Source organism: Chaetura pelagica, unplaced genomic scaffold, assembly GCF_000747805.2.
Source record: "Chaetura pelagica isolate M959 unplaced genomic scaffold, ChaPel_1.0 scaffold356, whole genome shotgun sequence".
NCBI classification, from domain to species: Eukaryota; Metazoa; Chordata; class Aves; order Apodiformes; family Apodidae; genus Chaetura; species Chaetura pelagica.
In genome coordinates, this window is record NW_009953964.1 from 3,410,653 (window position 1) to 3,435,140 (window position 24,488).

The 24,488-nt window shown below is 35.3% G+C and overlaps 1 protein-coding gene across 1 annotated transcript in view; it reads right to left on the reverse strand.

Moving 5' to 3' along the window:
- Positions 1-1,230: 1,230 nt before the first annotated feature.
- GABRA1 (gamma-aminobutyric acid (GABA) A receptor, alpha 1) overlaps positions 1,231-24,488 on the reverse strand; it is a 36,436-nt gene continuing 13,178 nt past the window's right edge. The window contains exons 3-9 of the mRNA XM_010001948.1: positions 23,967-24,034; positions 18,395-18,615; positions 16,745-16,827; positions 12,394-12,537; positions 7,621-7,773; positions 5,514-5,716; positions 1,231-2,593 (exon numbers count right to left, since the gene is read on the reverse strand). Of these exons, the coding sequence (XP_010000250.1) occupies positions 2,285-2,593; positions 5,514-5,716; positions 7,621-7,773; positions 12,394-12,537; positions 16,745-16,827; positions 18,395-18,615; positions 23,967-24,034 (1,181 nt within the window). The 3' untranslated portion in view covers positions 1,231-2,284. The remainder of the gene's footprint in view (positions 2,594-5,513; positions 5,717-7,620; positions 7,774-12,393; positions 12,538-16,744; positions 16,828-18,394; positions 18,616-23,966; positions 24,035-24,488) is intronic.

The window sequence follows — 24,488 nt, forward strand, 5'->3', positions numbered from 1 at the left end:
ATAAGAGTGTATCATTATTTTCAAGGAAGACTTACTATTATTACATGGTTTAGCAAAGCATTGTAAAAAAGCTACATAGAGAATACCTTGTCTTTGATAAACTGTGCAATCAAGTTTATACAGTATAATACTATTGGCATAGACTAACTAAGAGGTGATATAATGCAGTCATTGCATAGCAAAAAGCAGACTAGTTAAGTAATATTCACATCTAATGTGCAAAATGCAGACCAAAAGGTAGCTATGAATTGCTAGAAAGATAAAATGTCCTAAATGAACACACTAGTTTTAACGCCAAAAATAACAAGATAAACAAGTACACAGAAGTTAAAGAGCCATAGTTTATTTTTTTCTATACATATATCTACACATTTTACCAGAAGATGAAACATCCCCTTGTAATAAGCTCCAATCAGATAACTTATCAAGTTTAGACAGGACTAAATGTCAGACAATGAAGCATTATTTTTAAAAAATATTTTCCAAATAAAACATTAACTATTTCCTTTTGTAGAGAGAGAATGTCAACTTTTTGATTTATTGAGAAAGAGTTTAGAAAACATTGCTTATGAAATTTGACTCTAAGTAGCTGTCTCTCTGGAGGCTCATGTAGCATTGTTTTAAAATTAATTTAATACCATGTATTACTTTTTTAAATTGATTGCTTGCAAATATCCACCATTCTTCCCATCTCACTGAAGAATTTTTACCTGAAATTTTATTTCTAAGAATCAGCAGTAATGATACTGACTAGAATCTTTTTAAAGGGAGCGCAATACCTGCAAAATGGACATCTTGTATTTAAAGCCCTTACATATTGTTCCTACAAATATATTGCTACAGTAAAAATGAAATTTAGTAAGTTTACTCAATAAAATCTATTTTCCTGTACATTCTTTTATGTATGACTTTTTGTATTTAATGCTACATATATTACATCACTTATTGTAACAGTTATGTATCAGTAAATATAGCAGTAATATACAGATGAACTTCTGTCTTAACAAATATTTCACCATTTTTACCTACCAAATATAATTCCATACTTTAGTATTTATGCATGACCTGAGCAGACCAGTCATTAATCTAATAGTATACATTGGATGATGTTGTAGAATTGCAAGCTACTGTACACTTAAACACTTTACAAATTTAATTACTTCCGAGCACTTTCTGTGTATTTATTTTTTTGGTCTTTCCAGTACCACTTCTTTTTTCATGTATTCAGGCTCTAAATATGTTTTATTGAGCATTTAACAACATATTAAGAGCTAAGAGGTGAATCCTACACAATGGTTTAAGAACACAACTTTAAAAAAGTAAAAAATGTACAATCTCATGCTGCATATTTACATATGTTATTTAAATACTATATTTTGTCTTTCTGCTATCCATAAATCTCAATCTAAAGCTTCTTTTTCATGTATCATTTTATAAAAGAATACATTCAACATATCTAGAGCTTGCAAAAATTGTTGGTTTGTTGGGGTTTTTTAACTCTAAAACATAGTGATGAGTAAAAGCTATCTTTAAAAGCATCCAGGAGTGGTTTGGATTACACAGGTGATAGAGGGAAGTTGCGATGTGCACTTGGTTGTGCAATTGGTTTTAAACCTAGTCTAGTGACAACTTAATGCTTAGAACAAGACTGCAGTAAGACAGCAGACTAAAGCATTGGTTACCATTAGCTCTTATGTGCTATACAGTGACAAACCGTACCTAGAGTGAGATGATCTCCTTTTTCCTTTAAAGACCATTTAATATTATAAGTCAGATGGTTTGGAATATAGAAGAGAAAAGGGATTAGGAAAATAACACACTTTATGGGATTCAGCAAATGGAAAGCTTTGCATCCTTGAAAATATTATAAACAGTGGTTTAATAAATTGTATGGTATAGTATGTGCATCAGTAAGGACATAAAGGATGTTTCCCCACTCCCCGCAATTGTTTGGATAAAAATATCTTTTTCATGTACATATACATACCTTTTGTGGACGTTCAGTACTGAGCTATCTACAAAGGGTTGCCTTTATTTCTCCCCCCACCCATTACTCCACAACTCTCCCATTTTCAGAAACACTTCTCCAAAGTATACAATTTATATTGTTCTCTCCCTCACACAGTTTTTTAAATACATAGATATATTTTACCTTTTGTTAAAATAAATAAGCCTTTATTCTCTTTAAGACAGAGGCAATGAAGCAAATGGGAATCATTGTATGTGAAAACAGGAAGCAATTCCCAAAGCAAAAGACAAAACAGAACTATACAAATAAATGAGGTTATTGATGTGGAGTTGGAGCTTTCAACTGGGGCTCCCGGTTTAAATAGGTAGCCCAATAGACTAAGTTAAAGATTCCAAAAAGCAGTGGGAAGGCTATTCTTGATAGTCGATCAATTTTACTGACGCTGTTAAAAGTTTTCTTGGGTTCTGCAGGTTTTGTTTCTGGCTTAACTTCTTTGGGCTCAATTGTTGCACTTTTAGCAATGGTTGCCAGCCCAGGGTCCCTTGCAATGTTAGGGGTGTAGCTCGTAGCTGCAGCTGTGTACGTGTTATTTTTCTTAATGAGAGGATCCTTCACTTTCTTTGGCTGAAGAAATAAGAAAATGTTTTATTCTCATGGTCTTCACAACAGCTTATGAGAAAGCACCATAAAATGTTGCAATTACCATAAGTAATAATAAGCTGTAAGAAAGAAATTAGTATCTGGAAATTAAATGCATGCAAAATATTTAGGTAAAGACAAAATCCCTTATCTCCTTTACTTGTATTAATTAAACCAAAGTAGATTATGGGCAAATTATGAGGACTTATACTGATAGCTAGGATCACTGATAAAATTATCTTTAATGGTAAACAACAGTGACAAACCACTCAAAGTTCAATATTCCCTTGATCAACTGTACTTTTTTACCAGAAGAAAAAATGTAAAAGATACCGAATTTCTTTATGTAGCTTTCCAGTATTAAGACAAAGAATGTTATATTATGCATTCTAACACACTTCATGCATAAAAACATACAAAAGTATCGTGCAACCATGCAGTAAAAGAGTAGATTATTCCATAAAATGCAAAGCTGCCAGTATTCTATTTGCTAGCAGTTTACACTAAAAGCATATGCATTATGGCAGAGATACTTAATGTTCTTGTTTGAATACTACAATTGGATCATAATGGCTGAACTGTCTTTCCACACATAGGGATTTAAATAGCTGTATGAGTTTTGCACCCACCTACCTCTATTGCTAAAGCAAGAAAGTATGCAAAATCTTTCAGCAGAGAAGAACTTACTGATCACAAAGAATATCTAGAGTTTTCCCCTGGATCCTTAAATTTTCTAGTATTCTACTTCTGGGATCAACTTGTAAGAAAGAAAAATAATATTTTGAAATCGGGGGTTGCTAGTTGGAATTCAACTATCTCTGTTGCAGACAGTCCAAACCCTTCCTCCAGCCACCACACAAAAGTAAACATAGGAGAGAGATGTAGTGGGCTGCTAAGGAGGTGTAAGGAAGAGCATCACTTTGCTTCAAGTTCCTCTGTTTATGAGAAAAACAACAAAAAAATCTCAAGAGCTTAGAAAATCTTTAGGCAGTACTTGTCACATGAAAACAGTAGGCAAATGTTATCCATTTTATCCTTTTAGAAGAAAAATAAATACATCTAAAGTGAAAATAGCAGAGTATGATCTATTATGTCATTTCATAAGATATAAAATAGAATTATCTGTTTTCAAGAAGCAGCTGTTCCACAGTTTTTAAAAGCAGTCACAGTGCTTTTTATTACAGATCAACTATAGTTTAATAACTATATAGATGACCCAGTAGGGGGGCTTTGGTAAAAAGTTCTTGTTCAAACGGTGAACATTTCAGGGAGCAGATATGCTCCTGCTGGACACTTGAGGCTGCAAAAGCATCAGGCCAAGTGGGAAGAGCCTTATCTAAGCAAAAGCTGGTGCCCCATTCAGGAAGGGAAGGAAGGCTGAAATGTTACATTTCTGCCACTTAGTAAGAAAAGGGATTCACATGATGACTCTGACGTAGATACTGTTTATTTCATGAAAATAATATTCAGCTTAGCTTACGGCTAATAAAAAGCTTCAAATTGTCTCAGAATATTTCTGCTGAATGGGAGGAACAAACAGGCTGAAAAAACACTGAAGATTTTTTAGTTGTCTGTCCATTCTTTTCCTTCTGAGCTAGAGGCTGCTAATGAGCTGCTAACATGCTTGCTGCCTAAGAAGCCAGTCCAGTTTTCTTCTCAGCCAGATACTCTAGAGAGCAGCAATAAATCCAGCAGGCAAAGAGCTGCTTCACAGAAGTCTCAGAGAAGACCCCTTCTATAGATTTAAATGTCATGAGGAGTCTAATCCACACAAAGTCCTGATACCAGCAAGGGTCTTAATATTTCACGTAAAATTCAACTTTCTGAAAAAGTAACATGACAGCGAATTAGAGCTCTAAATTTTATTAGGCTGAAATGCTCTGTTCACTGACAGTTTGCCCTGCTTGCCTTTCCTTACGTCTGCAGATAATGCAGACTGGTGTGTCTTTGCTGACTTGTAGCAAATGACACATAAAGACCCTTGCCTGTCAGGAAATGCAAAGCCATAAATCTTCCTGTTTTAAACAGTGTTTGTATATTGTGTTTCTATTGATGTGTCTTTTTCTGAAAATGTGATTTTCTTTAAAAAAGATTAAATGGTCGATTATAAGAACTATGTTACAAGGTCATTTATATTGATAAGGTTATATTTAATATTTAAGGATTTTGTTTAATACTGCCCATTTTTCACAACAGATATCGTGAAGGTAGGAGCACAACAAAGAATCAAACCAATTATCTTCAATGAAAGTATCATCAGTAACTGAAAACCCAGTATTCACCAGCAGTCGTGCAGCTCATTACTCTAAGTTTCTTTTGTTACTTTACTCATTTGTTATACAATACTTTTATATTAATTTTCATTGTGTAAATGTCCTAATTTTATTTCTTTTTTCTCACTGACTCATGCAACTTAAATAGCAAAAGAAAAGAAAAGCTATGCACTCCTGAATTAAGCACGTATATTCAGGAATCAATGAGTAACATCTGCTCCTCCAAATATTTGTTCTTCTGAATTTCTAGTCTGTGGATGTTCGTAATACCCAATTAGGCAAGTAAAAACTCTCAAAATCTCTTTCTTTTTTTTTAAAAAAAAACAAACCCAAAACTACAAACCAAATGAGCTTCCTCACAGAAGCAGCTGATTTGATAACTCATTGGAAATAGGAAACTTTCTCTTTTATCTTTGATATGTCTTGAACATTTTCTTGAAGCACCTGTGATTTACAGACTAGGTCTGATCCCACACCAAAGGGAGTCAGTGTGATGTTCTTCTACTGCATGCATAGAGGTATGTACTCCCAACAAAACTGCCAATGCTTCCCTCAGAACAAATAAAAAAACCGATGCAGTGACCAAACATGACACAGTATGACCTGTTGGGATAGATATTAAGTGGTGTTACCTTTTCGGGAACAACGCTTTTGCCATCCCATGCGTAGCCTCTCTTTGTGAAGTAATTCACTGTTGCAAATTCGATGAGTGCAGAAAACACAAAGGCATAGCACACTGCTATAAACCAATCCATAGCAGTAGCATAGGCCACCTTGGGGAGAGAATTCCTTGCACTGATGCTCAGAGTAGTCATTGTCAGGACGGTTGTCACTCCTGCAAAGCAAACAGTGTCTTTAGATTAGTGGCTGTATTTTGTGCTTCCTTTCTCTGCTACAATAGATGGGAAAGACTTGCTTTCCCACCTAGTTCTCACACTTCAGTTGCTAATCGAGGATATCAGATTTCAAGTTCTGTGGAAGTTGCAGGATTTTACTTTTATTCTTTGATACTGTTATAATAGAGTAATATTTTTAAAGTTGGATGGAAATAGTATTTAGAGCTGTCGACTTTATACTACTTTGCTTCCTTGTATTTGGAGAAGCATTGTCACTGTTCCTTATTCATGCCCTGAAAACTGTCCTACCCATGTAACAGTTTAACATTTTTAGTTCTTTCTTGCAACAGTTCTAAGATACTTTTTGGTTTAGAAAACTAAAAAACTTGTGGTTTTTATTAAGCTTATTTGGTATAAGCTCCTTCAAATGTATACTCTAATACACTAAGCTTTATGTGATTATTACATTCACTTGAATTGATGGTTTTACAGCTCTCTGTTCCTTTATTTACTGATGCCTTTAAATAGCAAAGAATTAATGTAAGAACAATGAAAATATAATTTGAATTTCTGAGATGAGAGCTTCTCACTGATGATGAACCTTTTCCTTTAACTGGCCACAGAGAGCAAGCAGGGCTGTACTGAACTCACTCTACTTGCAGCTGCTTGGAAACAAAAAAATAAAAAATCTGCAGCTGCGAGACATTTACATCAAATCACATGTCCACAAGTTACCTTGACAACTGCAATGTCATGTATTGAATGTGTCTTGCAGGTTCATCTTCTCTGTGCTGAGTGTTAGGGAAAATGTGCAGTGGTTTAAAGCAGGCAAAATAATGAACAGTGGATCTACATGCAGTGTAAAGAGTTTGAATTATTAGTGCTTAATGAGGAAGAAATTTCTCTTTCCTGAGACACAATCTTATCTTGTCTTTGTCTCATCACTTGTGAGTTTGTGTTTCTCTTACATAGTAGCAAAACATAATTTATAATTTTTATTATCTGTGGTTGGAAGTAGACTAAAAGATGGCAGTTGTGCTTCTGCACAATTTTCTGAAACATTGTTTTGCTGCAATTAAGAAATGAAAAAGCTATCTTGAAACATAATGGTGGAGTAAACACAAAACTATTTTCAAAATAACTGTCTTAAAAAAGGAAAGCTTTCTGAAATGTGGGGACTCTTGAGCCTGTACACATAGCAGGTTCAGCTTCAAGCAATATTATATATTATTCATTGTCAGAGTAGGAAATTTTGCTCTCCACCAAGGCACAATGATGTACAGCATTTCAACTGATTATCTGACAATTCATTTTAAATACTATTTGCAAGAAGAGGTAAAATACTTACAATTTCAATAGCTTTGACTACAGAGGCCCATAAAAGTCCCAGGCTAATTCATAGTAAAGTTGATGATAAAAATTCAGAACTAATTTTAGATGTTAATATGAACAATATTATCTAAATCAAAATTATACCATGGTCTAAACTATTCTTCTGTACATACACATCTATATATCTACAGAAAGCCTCTATTTGTTCATGAGGTCTAAGGCTATGCAAGTTGTAATTGATTTTCAAGGGCACTGGGAAACTAAAGCACAGCTGGAAAGAGTTCCGAAAAAGGTCAGTCAAAACAGCTCTTAATCAACAACAATTTCAGAGTGTGTGTGTTCCTTAACATCAGGCCTTGTAAGCTGCATAGCACTCTATTAAACACTGGAAAGCCTTTGAACACTAAATCAGCTTCTGCTACATCTTTGCAATGAAATGTGTTAATTGTTGTGCAGGGCACTGTGTCCAAGGCTGTTCTCCAGTATCGTGTTACACATAACTAGTTTTACCGTAAAATTTCTTAAACCTATCTGGCTTAAGATTGCCAAGTGGTTTATAGGTCTTGCTTACCAAATACAGTTCTTGCTGGAACAGATTCTCTATTAAGCCAGAAGGACACCTGTGACAGTATCACTGTCATGATGCATGGCAGGTAAGTCTGGATCACAAAGTAACCAATCTTTCTCTTCAAATGAAAATGTGTAGTCATAACAACATATTCTCCTAAAAATAAGAAAAACAGGAACATTAAGCTTTCGTAGATATACAAATCAGAGAAAGTATTTTTTCATAATATTAACCTCTATTGTTAAAAAAAACCCCAAACAGTCCTCAGATAAAATTAGGTCAGCTCTGAAAAAAACATTTAGTAAGGCACACTTACAAGTTCCACTAATAATACAAAACTAAACAGTTCTGGGAAATGTTAATTAAAATGACATCTTTTCATCTCTGAGTAGTCGATGAAAGTCTGCGTTAACTGGTGGCTGTTTAGGCCTCCTGTGAAAGGCCTTATTCCATTAGAAGATGGAAAACCACTGCAATATACACATGTAAACATAATTTAAAGACTAAATGAAGACACTCTGAAGTGTTTCAGCCGAGCCAGGTTTAAGATATAATTGTTGATGTGATTGTGTCTGCATTACTACTGAGGGTGTATTCCAATTGCAATTGAAAGGAATCTTAAGTATTTATTTGACTTTGTATACCTTTTCTGCCAGAGCACAGCAAATAATGCCTCAATTTTAGAACATTATTTACAGCTTTAAAAATGGATTTTGAAAAACACTGCATTCTAAAAAGACTAGAAAACCTGTTGTTGGGACTTTTTTTGAGTAGATTGTTTCTTCTTATGCAATAAACATCTCAGGAAAGAAGGGTGGGCACAAAACTGAACGGAAACCTCTGTCTAGATTAGAGATGACATGAGAAATTACTGTTATTCTATTTTAAAATGTAGGCAGTTGAAAGAGAAAGTTTCTCTTGTACAGGAAAAGCTTAAATTGGATTGAAAAACTATGTCTAGACATTGGCTGCTTATGCACAGAGCACATCAAATGCCCTCTTCTTTAATTCAGAGTCTAGAAGAACATTCATTTTAACAGTCTTGCTCAATGCATAACCCTGAGGAAAGCTTATAATGCAACAGTACTCCTGGCATGTTTCAATATAAAAAGCAGTAGCAAAGAGGAAAAAGATAATAAATTGTAATTTGAGTTGTAAAGCAAAGGATATAAAAGGAAAATTTTATTTAAAAAATAGGACTGGCAGCAGTAGAATAGTGGGCATTACTTGAATTTTGACCACCTTTCTTTATCTTTCACTCACACAATCTTCTTTTCCTCTGTACCAGAGATTATGATCTTATGAAGGCTGCCAGCCTTAGATAGAAGAGCCAATAATTTAATTTTATCTACTAAAATATGACGTGGGAAGCTATTTTAATGCAATCAGATATAGAATGTTCACAACTGTATGTCAGACTTAATTCAGTGATACAGAATACAGAGTGAAGACACCACTGTACTCTGAAGCTTTATTTAGCTGCTTAAATTATCAAAGTATTTTTAACCTCTGGAAAATGAGAACAGGACTCAAAGCATAAAGCCAATTAAAAAGCCAGGGATTACTCTCTCATCTGTTAAGCACTGCAGAAGATATGAGCTAGAAGTCAGCTAAAGGGAATGCTATGGGCAGTGAATCAGGCAAATCATAGGCCCAGAATAACACCTGCAGTTCAGTTACAAGGTAAAAACATGTTTTTAACTCTCTAAAGTACCAATGGACTGCAGTCACTTATTAGAAGATAGCAGATCTTTGATGAGATTTATTTAAATAACTGCAGGACATGGAAGTACTGCAGTTATTTACTGATTCTTTAGCTTCCCACATGTTATGGCTTTCTTCAATTGAAAAGCACAGTCACATTCACAACAGCTGCTGACCACTGTCCAATTTCCCAGCAATGACTCTGTAAGTCTCTTTTCAAAAGGTTTGTAATTCAGTCATGAAATTCCTTACAGGCTAAAATTTTAAATAGCTCTTGTGCAAAATATTTCTGATGTTCATAGTATCTGATTACTAGGTTTTCACAAGTTGTAGCAGAAGTTGTAGCAGAAGTTGCAGCTAGGCAAGCTCACATTCTCTTACCTCTTATTCTCTTATTCAAAAAATTTTGAAAGCTGTTTCTTTTTAGCTGCCTTGGAATTCCTAAAGTCGACAACTAACTATTGGGCAGCTACATTTATTTTTCATTTTATTTATTCCATGAAGTTTAAATTAGTTTATATGTATTACACAATACAAAGCATTTAAAAGTAGTCACCCAACTCTTTCATCTCTACTAATTTAGTGTTTTGAATGATTGCCCACACTTGAATACTTCCAGTGCTCTGGAAGTTTCTGCCTGGGCTCAGCACTTCTGTAGCTGGAGTTTTTAACCAGCTCTTAATTCTACAGTAAACCACCATAATTGAGTCAAATGCTCGAGTTGTGTAAACTATCCTGTGTGATTAGAAGAAAATAGCTGATAATTCAGTACAGTTGCATCAAACCTATTACTCAGTATTCTGTAAACTATTTGTAATAGACCAAGTTATCAGGTCAGCACGTAAAATTAATGTGGACCATATCAGACATAAGGTTTGAGATGGGGACTGAGTTTTAGCTATAACACTTTTTCTGTCACTGTAGGTAGGAAGTAAGGTTTTCCTTGACATTAATTTAAAACAAAGTATTTCTCATTTTCTATTTATGCCATGTAACCCAATATAGAAGCTCTTAAGAACGGCATTCTCCCAGCAGATACACGGCACATCAGAAAATAAAAACGTAATTGTGAGTATAAAACCTGATGGTTCTCAGTGCAAACCAATGTTTTCAAGGTGGCAAAATGATTCTATGTAAATAGAAATTTGCACGAGCCCTTGAAGCATTTGTTAAGGTGTGTAGATAAAAGATCACTTAAGTTCTTTCTGGGTCAATATAAGTCAGTAACGGGAGAGTGACAGGAATTTTACCTACAAGCAAAAAATGGTTGAGACCCTGGTTAAACAGAACAGCAACAACAATAATCAGTACTTCATTTACTGAATACAATTTTTAACCTTGTAGTACCTGCACATTCCATTGTTAGCTCAGATGAATAACTATGCTAGAAAAAAATTCTTCCAAGATACTCTTCTCTTTTAAAAAATCAGTATTTATAATTATTTTGTTCTAGATACAGAAATAAGTGTAGCCAGTGGACTACTAGCAAGGGAAGAAACTAAAGGAAAAAGGAAAAAGAATTCACTAAATCATTTAGTAGTTTTGAAAGTGTTTAGAGTAACCCAGTTACATCCAAATTCTTGGAAAGTATGTGTCCAGAATTCCAGACAACTCTACCTATAATTTTGAAATTGCCCAAGATAATGCAGATTCTTCTAATGATCCACAGAATCAGCTGCACCAGAGCTTCACTTTCTTGCCTAATAATGGTGCAGAGAACTCAAGTGAAGATTGTCTTGAATCTCTTTTGTCTTTCTGTCAGCTGAGTCATCATCCACACCTCTGAAAGCAGCGAGGGATTTCTTAATTTTCATTACATATGTTATATCTTTAAACAGAGATGATCAGAGGACAAAGATATTCTGAAGGATTCTGTTGAGACTAGCTGCACACCTACCTGAATGAGGAACAGTTATTATTAACCACTTCTGATTCCCACCATTATTTCAGGGAAGGCAAAGCATTTTTCTTTCCAAAGCAAACTAAGAAGAATTTTTCCTAGAGACATCAAATTTGCAAGTAATAAATCTGTTTCTTCCACCACTGTATATTCTTATGAGGTAGTAACTAAAGAGAATTTCAAGTTTAGTACTAAAAAGATTCTTTAATGGTCTACTACAAACTTTTGTCTGTGAGAAATTTTGTTGGCTTACTAGAGCATATGTAAAATATGTGTGTGTATATATATATATAGGCAAGCTAAATAAAACAATCAGAAACAAATTATTGTTCACCTTAAATTGACACACTTTTCCTTAAATGTTCATTGACTTTTTGAATGACACATTAAAAAGTTTGTTTTATGCAGGCAAAAATGTAATTCTCTAGTTCAGTCACAAGATTGGGTGCCCTCAAAGCAATACAATTACTTCTCCTACTAGAGTGCTTTTGGTCCATTGAACAGTCAATCTAGTAAACACTTTGAGCTCTTGTTCATGCTTAATGCTGTGTTTAGATCTTTGTGCCTTTGTGTCTTTTCTTTTTTTTAAAAAAAAAAAGTCTACATCTTGAAAAACAACAACTGCAAAGTAAAAAAGCAAAGGTTTTTAGCCAGCTTCAAGGTTAGAGGTATATAATACTATAGACATCAGCTATATTTCTGTATCTCATTAATAGTTTTGGAGTTAAATCTGGTGCTACCATTAAGGTAGCTATCCTATTTGGATGTTCCAGATGCATTTTAATTTGTTGACATACTATTTTCACTCTAATACCTCATTGAGAAATTCTATGCTTGCTTTTAGCAACTTACTTCACTGCCTCCAGGAATATGGTCTTTGAGGATTCATATTGTTATACTCTTTTAAATCTTACATAGTAAGCAGACAGTATGATAAGGACATGAGGAGTGCTTCTTTATAATGTAAATTACTATTTTTTCTGGCTGGATCTGTCACTATAGAGGGAGCTTTTTCATTGTTCAAATCTTTTAACCACCAGTTTTAGTAGGAAAATAATCCCAGGATATGTTATATTTTCTCTCACTTCTTTGATATTTCTGTTTCTTGTCCTGCTCTGAATTATGTTTTACAGTTAAATATGACCCTTCCCAGACACCCTTTTTTCACAGACCTGTACTGGACTGAACAATTCCAGAGTCCACAGTTTGTCCAAGCAGATCATACTGGTTCAATCGAGAGCCATCTTCAGCCACAACCACTGACCTTGCTGGTTCCCGTGTCCATTCATACACAACTTCTGCTCTGGTATAAGCATCTAATTTAAAAGAAATACACTGCATTTCAGCTTTGCACATCGTGTGATGTTTGGACCACTGTAAGAAAACAAGTCCTTCTCAGAGTGGCTTAAGTGATCCTCTCATCACTGGTCTGGCTAGAGCTCTCCATTTGGTTATCCCCGTCTCACATCATCCTTGCTGTATAACCGGCAGAGGAAACATTTCTGAGGCTCAAGCGAGTTTAAATCACAAGCTATTTTTTTGCTTCAGTTACTTCTTGAAAATGCTCAAGTTCAGGTTTATTTGAGTCTTGAACAAAAAAAAAAGAAACACAGTGGGCTCTCCAAACCTGAGTAGTCTAGTATGAGATAGTTCAGTAGCACACTACATGTGCCATCCAGGTGTTTTCTGCGGTTACTAGTATGTTATTTATGCTATTTCAGGAATTAAATTATATATAAATATTTTTAATTTTAGTCTCCTTGCAAAATTCTTCTGACATCTTGCAAAGTCTGGAGTCTCTTGCTCTGAGAAGTTAGGGTGGCAGTTAGTTGTCTACATGGAGTTACCTAGTGTCATTCTTCACACCTGAGAGTATCCAAGACATGTATGGGACTCAATGTGTGATCAGAACCTACATAAAGCTTGCTCCCCCCAAAGGCAGCTGAAAGCCAGATGGGGCATCTTAGGGCATCTAAAATGACATTAAACTCCTCCCTAAAGGATGAGATTTTCCCTTTTCTCAGGACTGGCAAGCAGGAAAAGAAAAGGAGGAATCTCATTCACTTGACCTCATTTGCAAGTTAGTAATTTTATCTTATCAATGTAAGAGATAACAGTAATTGAGGAGGTGGTGTTGAATAGAGTGTGCTGGTAAATTAATTGCATGGCGTTTGATCCTACATTATTGAAGTGGAAGGGTGCTCTTATCCTCAGACTTCATACTCCCCAAGAACTGTAACACATACATCATTTTTTTGAATCAATGGTAAATGCAAATCTACATCTTAATAATTCTGACCTTAATAATGGCTACAATGAGTACAAGAATTGCCTTGCTAATCTAATGACATAAAGAAAGCGTGGCAATATTATTAATTCTTAAGCATTTTGCTTTTCCTGGAGCATTTTGGAAGAGAGGACTGATTACCTGAGTTGCTGAGAATCACTGGACTGGGTTAGCAGGAAGGGACTAAACTCATCATCATCAAGCTCACCCTGCCCTGTAACGGCCACATGCCATGGTCTGTTTAGCTTCCCTCCTCAGCTTCTAACGCAGATATTGCACAGCCTTTTGCTTCTAGCACTGTTGTTTTCCAGAGTGGCCTTAGTTTTAAACTGACAATCAGATTTTTGTGGTAAGAGTTGAGGAGAGCATCTGCCTTTCTGATTTTGTTTTTCCAGCATATGGCTTTTTGTTGTTCCAGAATCTCTTTAGCATTTGTCACATTGAATTTACATTGGAATAACCTCTAGCTTAAGCTGCTATTTTGGCAAATCACTTTAGCCTTGGAGCTGGGTCAAACATTTATCAGCCTCTACAGTATGGGCAGAGTCCATGGGAGACATGCAACTCTTTCAATATGAGGCTTTTCTGAATCCAGCTCCAACAAGTGATAAGTAATAGTGGAGGATGTGGAAAAACTCTTATCCAGTTTAATTCAAAACAAACAGAGCTGGGCAAACACTACCTTGGGGAGCTACTAAGTGTAATATTGTCATCTGCACTTTAATTGTCATTAAATCCATACTTTAATGTCTTTTTCAGTAATTTTTGCAGTCCACTAAGATTCTTAAAATGAATTGCTTTAGTTTGACAAAAATGTCCCAAATGTATTTAACTACAATTCCCACTGAAAAAGTGACAATTAAAGATAAGAACTGTTCTTTTTCTACATACAATGACAGGTCCCATTTTCATATCTTGCTTGGTCCAGCCATTTGTCCCATGGGAGATAACTATTTATATCAACAACTAAATATTGAGACAAATATTCTATAATCTGATAATTATAACATATCATCTGATGAGAAGGAAGAGAGAGGTCTATCTTTACGGCCCTGTTCTGGACAGTCAATTCCCCATGCAATGTTTGCAGTAAAACCATGTTACAGAAGGAACTCCTCCCCTTAAAGATCCCAGATTAGAAGCTCACCTGAATTTCATAGGGGAATGCAACCTTTCCCTGGAAAGTCATTACTATTGTCTCATGGCCTTTACCAGCATTTGGAGTTACTTTTTTTGCTAAGTCCTGTTAAAGACAGCTGGCATGATAGCCAGTTAGTGTTCAAAACAAAAACCAAACCAAAACAACAAACAAATAAAAAACCTAAAATTGCCTGTAAAATGTATCAGACCATGTCTGCAATCTGAACTTAGAATGCCAGTTACAGCCTCTGACTTTAGTTTAAGAAATGATCTTTCAATCAGAAATTGTTAATTTAAGAAAATTATGTATATTATGATTAATATATTTTTCTGGATACAAAAGGAAAGCAATTTAGATACCAAAGATATGCAAATACATTTGCAAGTCTTTTTTGCTATCTTGTTTTTGCCTCATGGTGTGGCTCTGGAGTGGTGTTCAGATCCATATTATCTATTTCTTTTCATTAATAATTTCTGCATCACTTAATCATTTAATCAAGACAAGATCCTTAGTAATCTGGAAAACTCTTACTGTATGAACCCAAAGTACACTACACTGGGACACAGTGGGCCAGAAAGAACTCAATGTATGAAAAAAATGGGAACTATTGTTCAGACTAGGGAGTCTGGTGTTTAGGCTGTGGCTCACCGATGTACAAACATGGTTACAAGTGTCTATAGACACATAGTCTATAAAAATTCAATCTAGTAGTTCAGATTTGCTCAGAAACTGTAGATGGTGTAACACTGCATTAGCAGGGTTTACGCACTATTAACCATCTTCCCACCTCCTGATGCAGCATGCAATCCACCTAAATACGTCCGTGTGCATCTGGAAGGAAATTAAGTCCTGTAGCCCCTCCTATCTAACCGAGATCTCGGGTGCACAGATCTGTGATTAATGAAAACCCCACTGCAGCTATTTGCCCTATTATTAGCTGGAGGAAGGCTTCTCCCCCACCTTCCGTTTCACAGGAGATTGGTAAAGATTTATGGGAAGTGCTGTAAGAATACTAACCGTTCAAGGAGTAAACTATTCTTGTCAGTGATACTCCAAAATCTGCATGAGCCTTTTGTTCTCTGAATCTTATCAGGGAGGCTAGTAGCTCTTTCAAGACAAACATTAGTCCTTTCTCATGGAAAAGATGGAGTTATTTAGCCCAAAGTAAACTGGTAAGGTGAAGAATGAATTGGGTGTTCTGTTTGTTGACTTATAAAATAGATCAAACCACTAAGTACCCATTATCAGTGAAACGACCCATTTCTACTAGAAAAAAATAGCTATTGAGGAAATAATTTGTACATGGATACATCTTCCACACATTGTCTTGCTTGTTTGTGTTGAACCAACCAGGGTAAAACTGCCTTTTTTTTTTTTTAATTTATTTTTTTTTATTTAATGAGTTGAAGGGGAGCTGTAATTATTTTTTTAAATACCATTTTCAGCTAAGTTTGAAAGTATCAGTGTCAGATTAGTTGCTATTCAGATTCAAGTTTTGGGGGAAATTCTCAGTCTCCAGAAACCTATGTCAGTTATTACACTACATTCAACTACACTACTATTCAACTACATTACCTTTTTTTCATATGTTCTCTAATTTAAGGTTACAAGTGCTGCACTTCCCTAAATCTTGTATGACTTTCATGGGAATATTTTCTAACCTTAGGCAAAATTTTACTCTAAACATGCCAAGACTATGGTAGGGGAATTATTTCCACCTAAGTAAATCCAGTTATCTGTGTTCTGTATTACTTTTCTCTAACATTGATTTTAGGTCTTAACAAAATAAAGCAAAGATAAGATTAAAAGCATTTTCTCTGTGACAAACTACTTTAACTAGATGTTTAGAGCACTGTCATTTTTCTCTTTTGTAAATGTCCAGCATGACACTGGACAATATTTAAAACACACAGAAGAGGTTCATTATATTAAATAAAAATACATGTTAAGTATAAAAATACAACCCTGCAAAAAAAAAAAAGAAAAAAAAAAGGTGATAAATAAACAAAATAAAAGCTTTTACTTTTTCTCAGCTGCAAAATACTTCTGTAAAGTTACTTAAAAAGGGAGAAACCTCAATTTAAAATAAACTTACAGCTTCCAAATTTCAAGGGGCAAGCATGTACATCCATAGGAAAGTCTTCTAAATGCATTGGACATTCTGCTCGCACAGTCAATCTATAATGGATTAATGAGCAAAAGAACACATTTGTTCTAGTTCCACAGAAATGGCAAATAGATCTCCAAGACACACAGACACACAGAATAATCATAGCATAATATTTGTTACGTGATTAATTGGCAGCTAAAGTGGGAGCTGCATTGTCTGGCTGGGGATGCTGACAGGCATATGCAGACCCATCAGTGCGACTGGTTCTGCCCTTTCACTGTACAGCACAGACACATTCAGACTGCTAGGATTAAAATCTATTAGAAACTGAAATTGCTTCCTTGCTGCCATCATTAAATTGGCCCACTCTGGATGCTCAGACATTTTCTGAAATCATTTCATTGCTATCAGCTTGGATGCAAACATGTTTCTCAATAAAAGAGATTAAATAAACCAGAAACAGTCACATACCACACATCAACAAGGAATGAACAATCGTACTTGAATAGTAGGCAGAAGATTGCAGAAGTGAGCAAATAGAAATGGTTATGGTCAAAAAAAGAGACACGTGAACAATGTGCTGCCAAGATAGTATTCTTGTGCATTAAATCCCTAGCAGCCCACTCTTTAGAAGACATGACAAAGCCAAGCAGATTCTACCCTAACCTAGGCAGTCTTGAAAGATGTCGCAGAATAAATTAAACATATTTGACAGGCTCCCAAAAGCCAGGAGACTTTGTTTTCTCCAAATACTTGTAGTGTTTTTAAAAACATCTTTTAAACTGTTAAAAGGAAAAACTCTTCACCTGCATACTAAGCTATTCATCTTCACTTTGAATCAACAGAATCACTCTATACCTTGTTTGATTCCATGGGAGACATAAATGGGGGATGTGTAGCTCTGTAGAGACAACATACAATTTTTTTTTTCATTGTTTAATTTGCAGTCTTTTAATCCAGAATGTTTCTAGGACCATGTATCATCATTATTTCAAAAGGATTTATTTAACTCCTCTGCTGAAAACTGGATAACTAAAGTTTAGCTATTTGTGAAGAGAACAAAATATTTCCAGGAAGAATAGTGCCAGCACAAAAATATATATATTTTTTCTCCTAACTTTCCAAATGCTTTAGTGAATTGTTTTTCTTGTCATGAATGAAAAAAGAAATAGTTTTTTTTAGAATGTTTTCAGAAGCACAAGAAATATGAAGAATGGGCAATGAATTCTGTGTGAATCTGCTAGTTCTTAGAATCTGCTTCTATAGAATCAAAAGATCAAAGACTCTTACACAATCTATAACTCTAAATTATATTAAACTTTCAGGTTTTGATTAATCCTTGAAAACAACTCCAAATCAAGGTCCTCTGCAAACTGGTGGATTCCTAATACTATACAGACCTTTTTAAAATACTAAGACACATACTAGGAGCATAAAGGTAGCATAGCAGGAGGAGAGAAAAATAAACACTGCAAGTACCTCAGTTTGTCCATCACTCCATGGCCTGTGTTGAAAATAGTTACTAAGCAGGAATCAAATTATGCTCAAAAAGTAACCTGTTTCCTGTTTTGAAAATATGATGCTTTAACAAGTTAAACTGTCAAACTAAACCAAGTATAGTATTTTAGGGCTCACCTCATTGTGTAGAGCAAAGTCCCATCCTCTGTAATTCGTAACAGTTTATTTGGCATCGTCATGTTATGAGCTACTGACTTCTTTCCATTGTGGAAAAATGTATCAGGTGTCCAAATTTTGCTGGCCATTAAATTATTTAACCGGAGAACAGTCATAGGGCCTTTGAACTTTAATCTCTCATCTTTCCAGCTTTGGCGGAAAAATACATCTATAGTGTATTCCTACATCAATTCAGAAAAAAAGGAAACACTTATGATGCTATATGATGCAGTATGATAACTTGAAAAATATAATCTTACCATTTCCTTGAAGCAAGATGACTATTAATGTAATTAGTAATTATCAGAACATTTATTCTCTGTATTACTTACAGAGACTATTAATGTAATTAGTAATTATCAGAACATTTATTCTCTGTATTACTTACAGTGTACCTGAAGCTACTTATTAAATGGTCACAATATTATTATGGTGTTCAACAGAATAAATGTTAGAGAGAATAGTGTATCAAAAGTTAGACAAGAATTTGAAATATAATGTAGTGACAACACAGTAAGTCACCCTTTTATCACTTTTTCTCCGCCTTCCATAAAACTAATTTGAAGATACAGATATATAGCCAGTATGCATAGCACAGAAGGAATATGTCTCTCAGAAGAAAACAACTCTGGTGAGACATGGTCTTACTAGAACCTTTTGTTCTAAGTGTCGCATTAGTATAAACATAGTCAACCTGTAAAAAGTTCACAGTTCACTAAATTTTTGTGCACTTGTTTCTGAGACTTGAAACAGCTCATTGGGCCAAATCATTGAGACTACAGAGAGCACAAGGTGAGGACAGCTTTGGACCCAGACCTGGAGTTGGGTTAAGCAAGGTCTGGGCCAAAGGGGAAGAGATGTAGTGGTCAATTCAGTGTACATGGGGAGAATCAAAATAACTGACACTACAGAATGCAAGAGTTGTTACAAAGCAGTAGGAACAAAGTGAAGAGGATAAAATTAGGAAAAATATATTAAAGTATTATACATAAAATACAGATGTATGTGAGGTGAAAATGTGAAAAACTCCTGTGGATGCAGTATAGTATTTTCCCATGGAAAAAAATTAAAAGTTTGGTATAGGATTATACTGCCCCTTCCATTCTTCATGAGTATATTGTGATAAATGTCAAAAGTAGCTATCCAAACATTGTTCAAAATCACCAGATGATAATTTGGCTGAGAAACTGAACCTTTGCTGGTTTTGTTTTATTTTTAAATTTATATCCCAGACCTGTGAATCATTTTGGTGCATACTTAATTGCATTGCTGTTTTGTTTAATCACACGCTCAGTGAGCTGCTGAAGCCTGGATTTGTTCAGCTCCAGTGACAGCAATTGTGCATTTGTAGCCAACTACTTGCTTTAAAACTTTGCTGGGTTGGGGCCTTAGGCTGAACCATGTGCAAATCTTGTCCCAGGTGTGCAGCAGAGTAAGACAGAAGTTTAAAGTGCAGTAAGTAGCATTAAAATACTGGATTTCCTCCATGTTTTAGTAGCTCCAAAGAAAATTTTCTCCTACACACAGAGGAAAGGTAAAAGACATGCCCAGAAGGTGACATCATTGCTGGGTGCATGTAAGCCATTCCCTTATTATGTCTTTCATCTGCAAAGATGGAGATGAGTGGGAGGTGGTACAGGGTGAGAAAGAAGTCTAGTTCTTCATGTTATATGAACACAAGGTTCTTTTGCTGGGAAAGAACAAGGAGTCTGAGAGATTTGAGAAGAGACCTGACAGCATAAGACAAAAATCAATCTAAAAGCATCTAATAGGTCATACCTGGCACAGACTGAGTATTTCTCTACCCCAGGCCATTGCACTATATAGGATGACTTCATTTTGGCTGAGACTTCTTAGTCCTTAGCTTTCACTACCCACACTAACACGTACATTAATTCTGCTCAAATGAATCCTGACAGACAGCTGATCTTTAAGATCAAGTCATCACATACTCTGGTTGGGGCTTTCTTCAACAGAGAGGTGCTATAGAGAACAAGAGAACAGAAGGATTTTCTACAGACCATGTACTATAGCAGTGGTCTCTGTGCAAACGTATCAGCGAGATGAAATTTGGAATAAATTATCTGCATTGGAGACTCTTTGTTCCTTAGGGGGCAGATAAAGGAAGAAAATTCCTATCTGCACTTGGGCAACAACTTGTACGGTATTGAATATTTATATCACTTTGATTTAAATGTTCTCTAATTTACTCATCAGATATCTCTCCCTGGAGACTGTTTATTCATAGGTTAGACCACACTGTGGTCTAGGTCACAAGAGGTGTTGTACAGGCAGGCAGTAGAATAGAAATTTGTTTCTGAAGTTTACAGTACAGAAGCAGTGACAATGAAGGTTTGCTAGAAAATCTGTATTTCTGAAAAATGTTAATTTTGAAATATGTCTTATTCCAGATAATATACATAATTTTTTTTTAATAAATGAATGTGAGAACACATGTGAGAATAGCAAGTTATCTGTTGATTAGCTGAGTCCACCATCTGAGACAGCACATCTGAAAATCTGAATCCGCAAAGTTCTTCCCAAAAAAGGTGTTTTTATTTTTAAAAGAGCCTTTATCTTTTTTAACTTTACTCACAAGTTTAAGAACAAGCCAAGATATTCTCTTTATAGAATAACAAGTTATGCCTATGTTGCTCTTAGAAGTGTATGGAGAGTGGGTAGGAACATCATGTACTCCCTGGTATATCAACCTACTATCTATATGGCTGCCTCACTGGATTCCTGCAAACAGATGGTCTAGGAAAGCTGATGTCTCACCGTGGCTGCAGTTTCATAACACAGGGTGTCAGCTGGAGTAGCTCATTGCCAGTTCCCAGCCATCAGTTCTGGGCTCAGACAGCAGCGAGTGGCTCCCGCTCTGTGCCAGTACAGCTGCTTTGAGGCCTCCCTCTGACCAAATCCCACAATCCAGTCTAGGCTTTACTGTAAATCTGCTCACTGGAGCAAATCTGGGGCAGTCCTCACTGGTCTACAACCAACCTGTAGTATACACAGAGGACTTTGCACTATATGTGCATTAAAATTAATATAAACTTTGCATTCTGATAAGCTCTTCATTTAATCTTTCTCTTTCTGGCTTTTATTTCACACTTATTTCCTTAAGCAAAAGAGTTAGAATGAGTAGGCTGCACACACACTACTTTTTAGGAGAGGTGAGTAGGAGTTTTACACTAAATACTTGTCTGTAATTCCCTAGTTCTCAAAACATATGAACACCTGCCTGTCTGCTTCTTGGTCATACATTTTATTAAGACACTGATGAATTCTTTCTCCTATTTAACAAATTAAGTGAAAATCAGAAGCCAGTGTGGTATGGGTTTTAAATTATTTTTTAGGTTCTTTTTGTAGGTAGTGATTGCTTATGTTATAGTAATTCAGCTACACAGAATTAGAGCTGAACTTTTTTTTTTTTTCCAAATATAGCTATTCCTAATTAGGAAAGCAGATTAATTTGGGCTTCAGTATTTTATTCTTCCTTAAAACCCATACTCTGTAAAAATACCAGTTTGTCCTGGGAATGTTAAATTAGCTTGATTAAACTACTACTTGATTAAATCACCTGAAACTACAACGTATAAGTAGAGTCCCAAGTAATTGAGCAGGCCTATCAGATACTCTGTAGTTATGTCTATGTGTAGGAAAGCATCCATGGCCATTTGTTTTTTAGACTGCCATTTATTTTTGGAGTATTCCAGTAAATCTGACTAAACAGACCAAACAGTGGGTTAGCCAGCTGACTCACAGAAAAATCTCTAAAAAATATAAAGCATACATTCACCCTCATAGATCATTCCTTTTGTTCACCTCCCACAAGCATCTATGTTCAGCCCAATGCTTTAAATTACATTAATTTTCAGGAAATTAACAAAAACGGAGCAACCTCAGATCACTTTCAAGCTGCAGCTGCTACAGTTTTAATTCAAATGCTATTAAATTAAAATATTTTATAACATATTTTAGTCTCATGACTGTGTCCAAAGTTTCCAGTTTGTCCAGTGGTGATTGATTGCCTAATTTGAGGCAGAAATAGGAAAGCAAGATCAAGTGTTTTGCTGAACCAATTATCAGAACAGAAAGGGTGGATGCTGCAGGTTTCTACCTATGTTTAATCCAAAGAATTTCCCCTTTTTAATGCACAATTTAGAGTAACAAGTAAACATTGTATTTTCACAAGAGTATCATGGAACAAAAGAGCAGAAGTCTGAATTATTTTTATTTCTTTTAAAATTCTTCTTCATGGTATATATACATAGTATTGGACAGTATTCTATCTATGTGCTGAAGAGAGAAGTTACCAGTCCAGCTGGTTCTCTGGATCATCCTTCTGCTGTAGGTCTTCTCACCAAAATGACCAGTCAAAAGGTTTGGGCTGCCCAAGCTATTCTTTCACATTTAAATATCATGGCAACAATTACAATTAGAAATTTATAGTTTTATAAATGCTATTTTCTGAGCAAAAAGGAAAATTGTGTCTCTGAAGAAGTTTATTTAGGAAAATAAACTATCTTTGTAAAGGTTACTTCCTCTCTTATTCCATCCCTTAATGTTGCTTGGAGTAGTCAGAAACTTGTAACAACCCTGTGTCTAAGGCTTGTCTACAGTTTTTGTTCAAATTTGTTGTGCTAAGAAATAAATCTTACTTCCTTGCTGTGAAAATTTTTTCTCTTAAATTTTATTTTTTTCATCTTTCTTTTGGTGTCTTTAGCAACATGTAGACAGGTTGAACTGTTTTCTTCATTGAAATTAATGAGGATGTTTCCAACATGCATCCTAACATAGGATCCAGCAGATGCTAGTGGCTGTAGATGAGGCTTTCCATGTCAGTAGCAACCTACTTGTGAATACCTCATTTATATGCAAAATTTAAAGTACCTTATCTGGATTTTTATACAATTTTTAATATGTCTTAAGATCTGGGCTCACAACATCATCATTCAGTTTTCTGAACTTATCCATCCCCTGCAGTTATCTAGCAGTTTGATTTTAATATTCATTCCATAAAGGAATGACACTAATTCTCTCATTAATCTTCTCTTCTCTTTCAGCAGCCAAGATCTAGAAAAGTCACTTCCCAATGATCAGTAGCTTTTAATATCAAAATACAGGTTAGATTGTAAGGTTGTCACACTGTAGGCATAAGTGTTAATTGCATTTTAAGATGATGATCTTTCTTAGCAAATTGGATCAGTGATGTGCCAGCAAGGACCTGAGCAATCATTTTCAGAAGAATACAGTTCCAAACCCTAATGCATTTCTTAATACATTATGTAGCAAATATAAGGTCTGTTAAAACACACTATTAAAGTCACTGAGGCTGCTAATTTCAGGGCACTTAAATACAGTCCCAGCTAGCAGGAACGGTTGCACATAAAAGCTGACAGCATTTTGGAATCGAGGGCTTAAAAAAGGCTGAGCCTTAAAAGGAGTAAATAAGTCATTGTATAGCTCTTTCACCCTCCAAATTAAAAAGACGAGAAAATAAACGCTGTAGAAACGTAGGCCATCAACTTACCATATCATGGTCTGAAACAGGCCCAAAACTGGTGACAAAGATGTCAGTCTTCACTTCAGTTACACGCTCTGATGAAGCAGGAAATTAGGACAGTGAGTGTCTATCAACGGTCTTCATTAGATCTAACCACTACCAATTCTCACAATAAATAGAAAAATTATTGGCTTTGATTAGCCATTCTAAAATTGGTCTACAATACGATTCTGATAATTTATTGCTTCTAGATGTAATTTCACAGCCAATATTGTCAGCAATATTCTTATTACGGAGTTTCTACAGAACTTTTTGAGACGTGGCTTGTGATGCCACAGTACAGCAGCCCTAGTTCTACTGTTGTGTAAATCTTTTCACTCTGACTAGTAAATCTTCTTGTCTGACAATGTAAATAGTGCTGAGTATTTTTCACAGTACTCAAAGGTTTCATTGGGTGCTCGGTATTTCTGGGCAAGGTACTCACAGTACTCACAGTACTCAAGTACACAGTTTCATTGGGTGCTCGGTATTTCTGGGCAAGCTGAATGA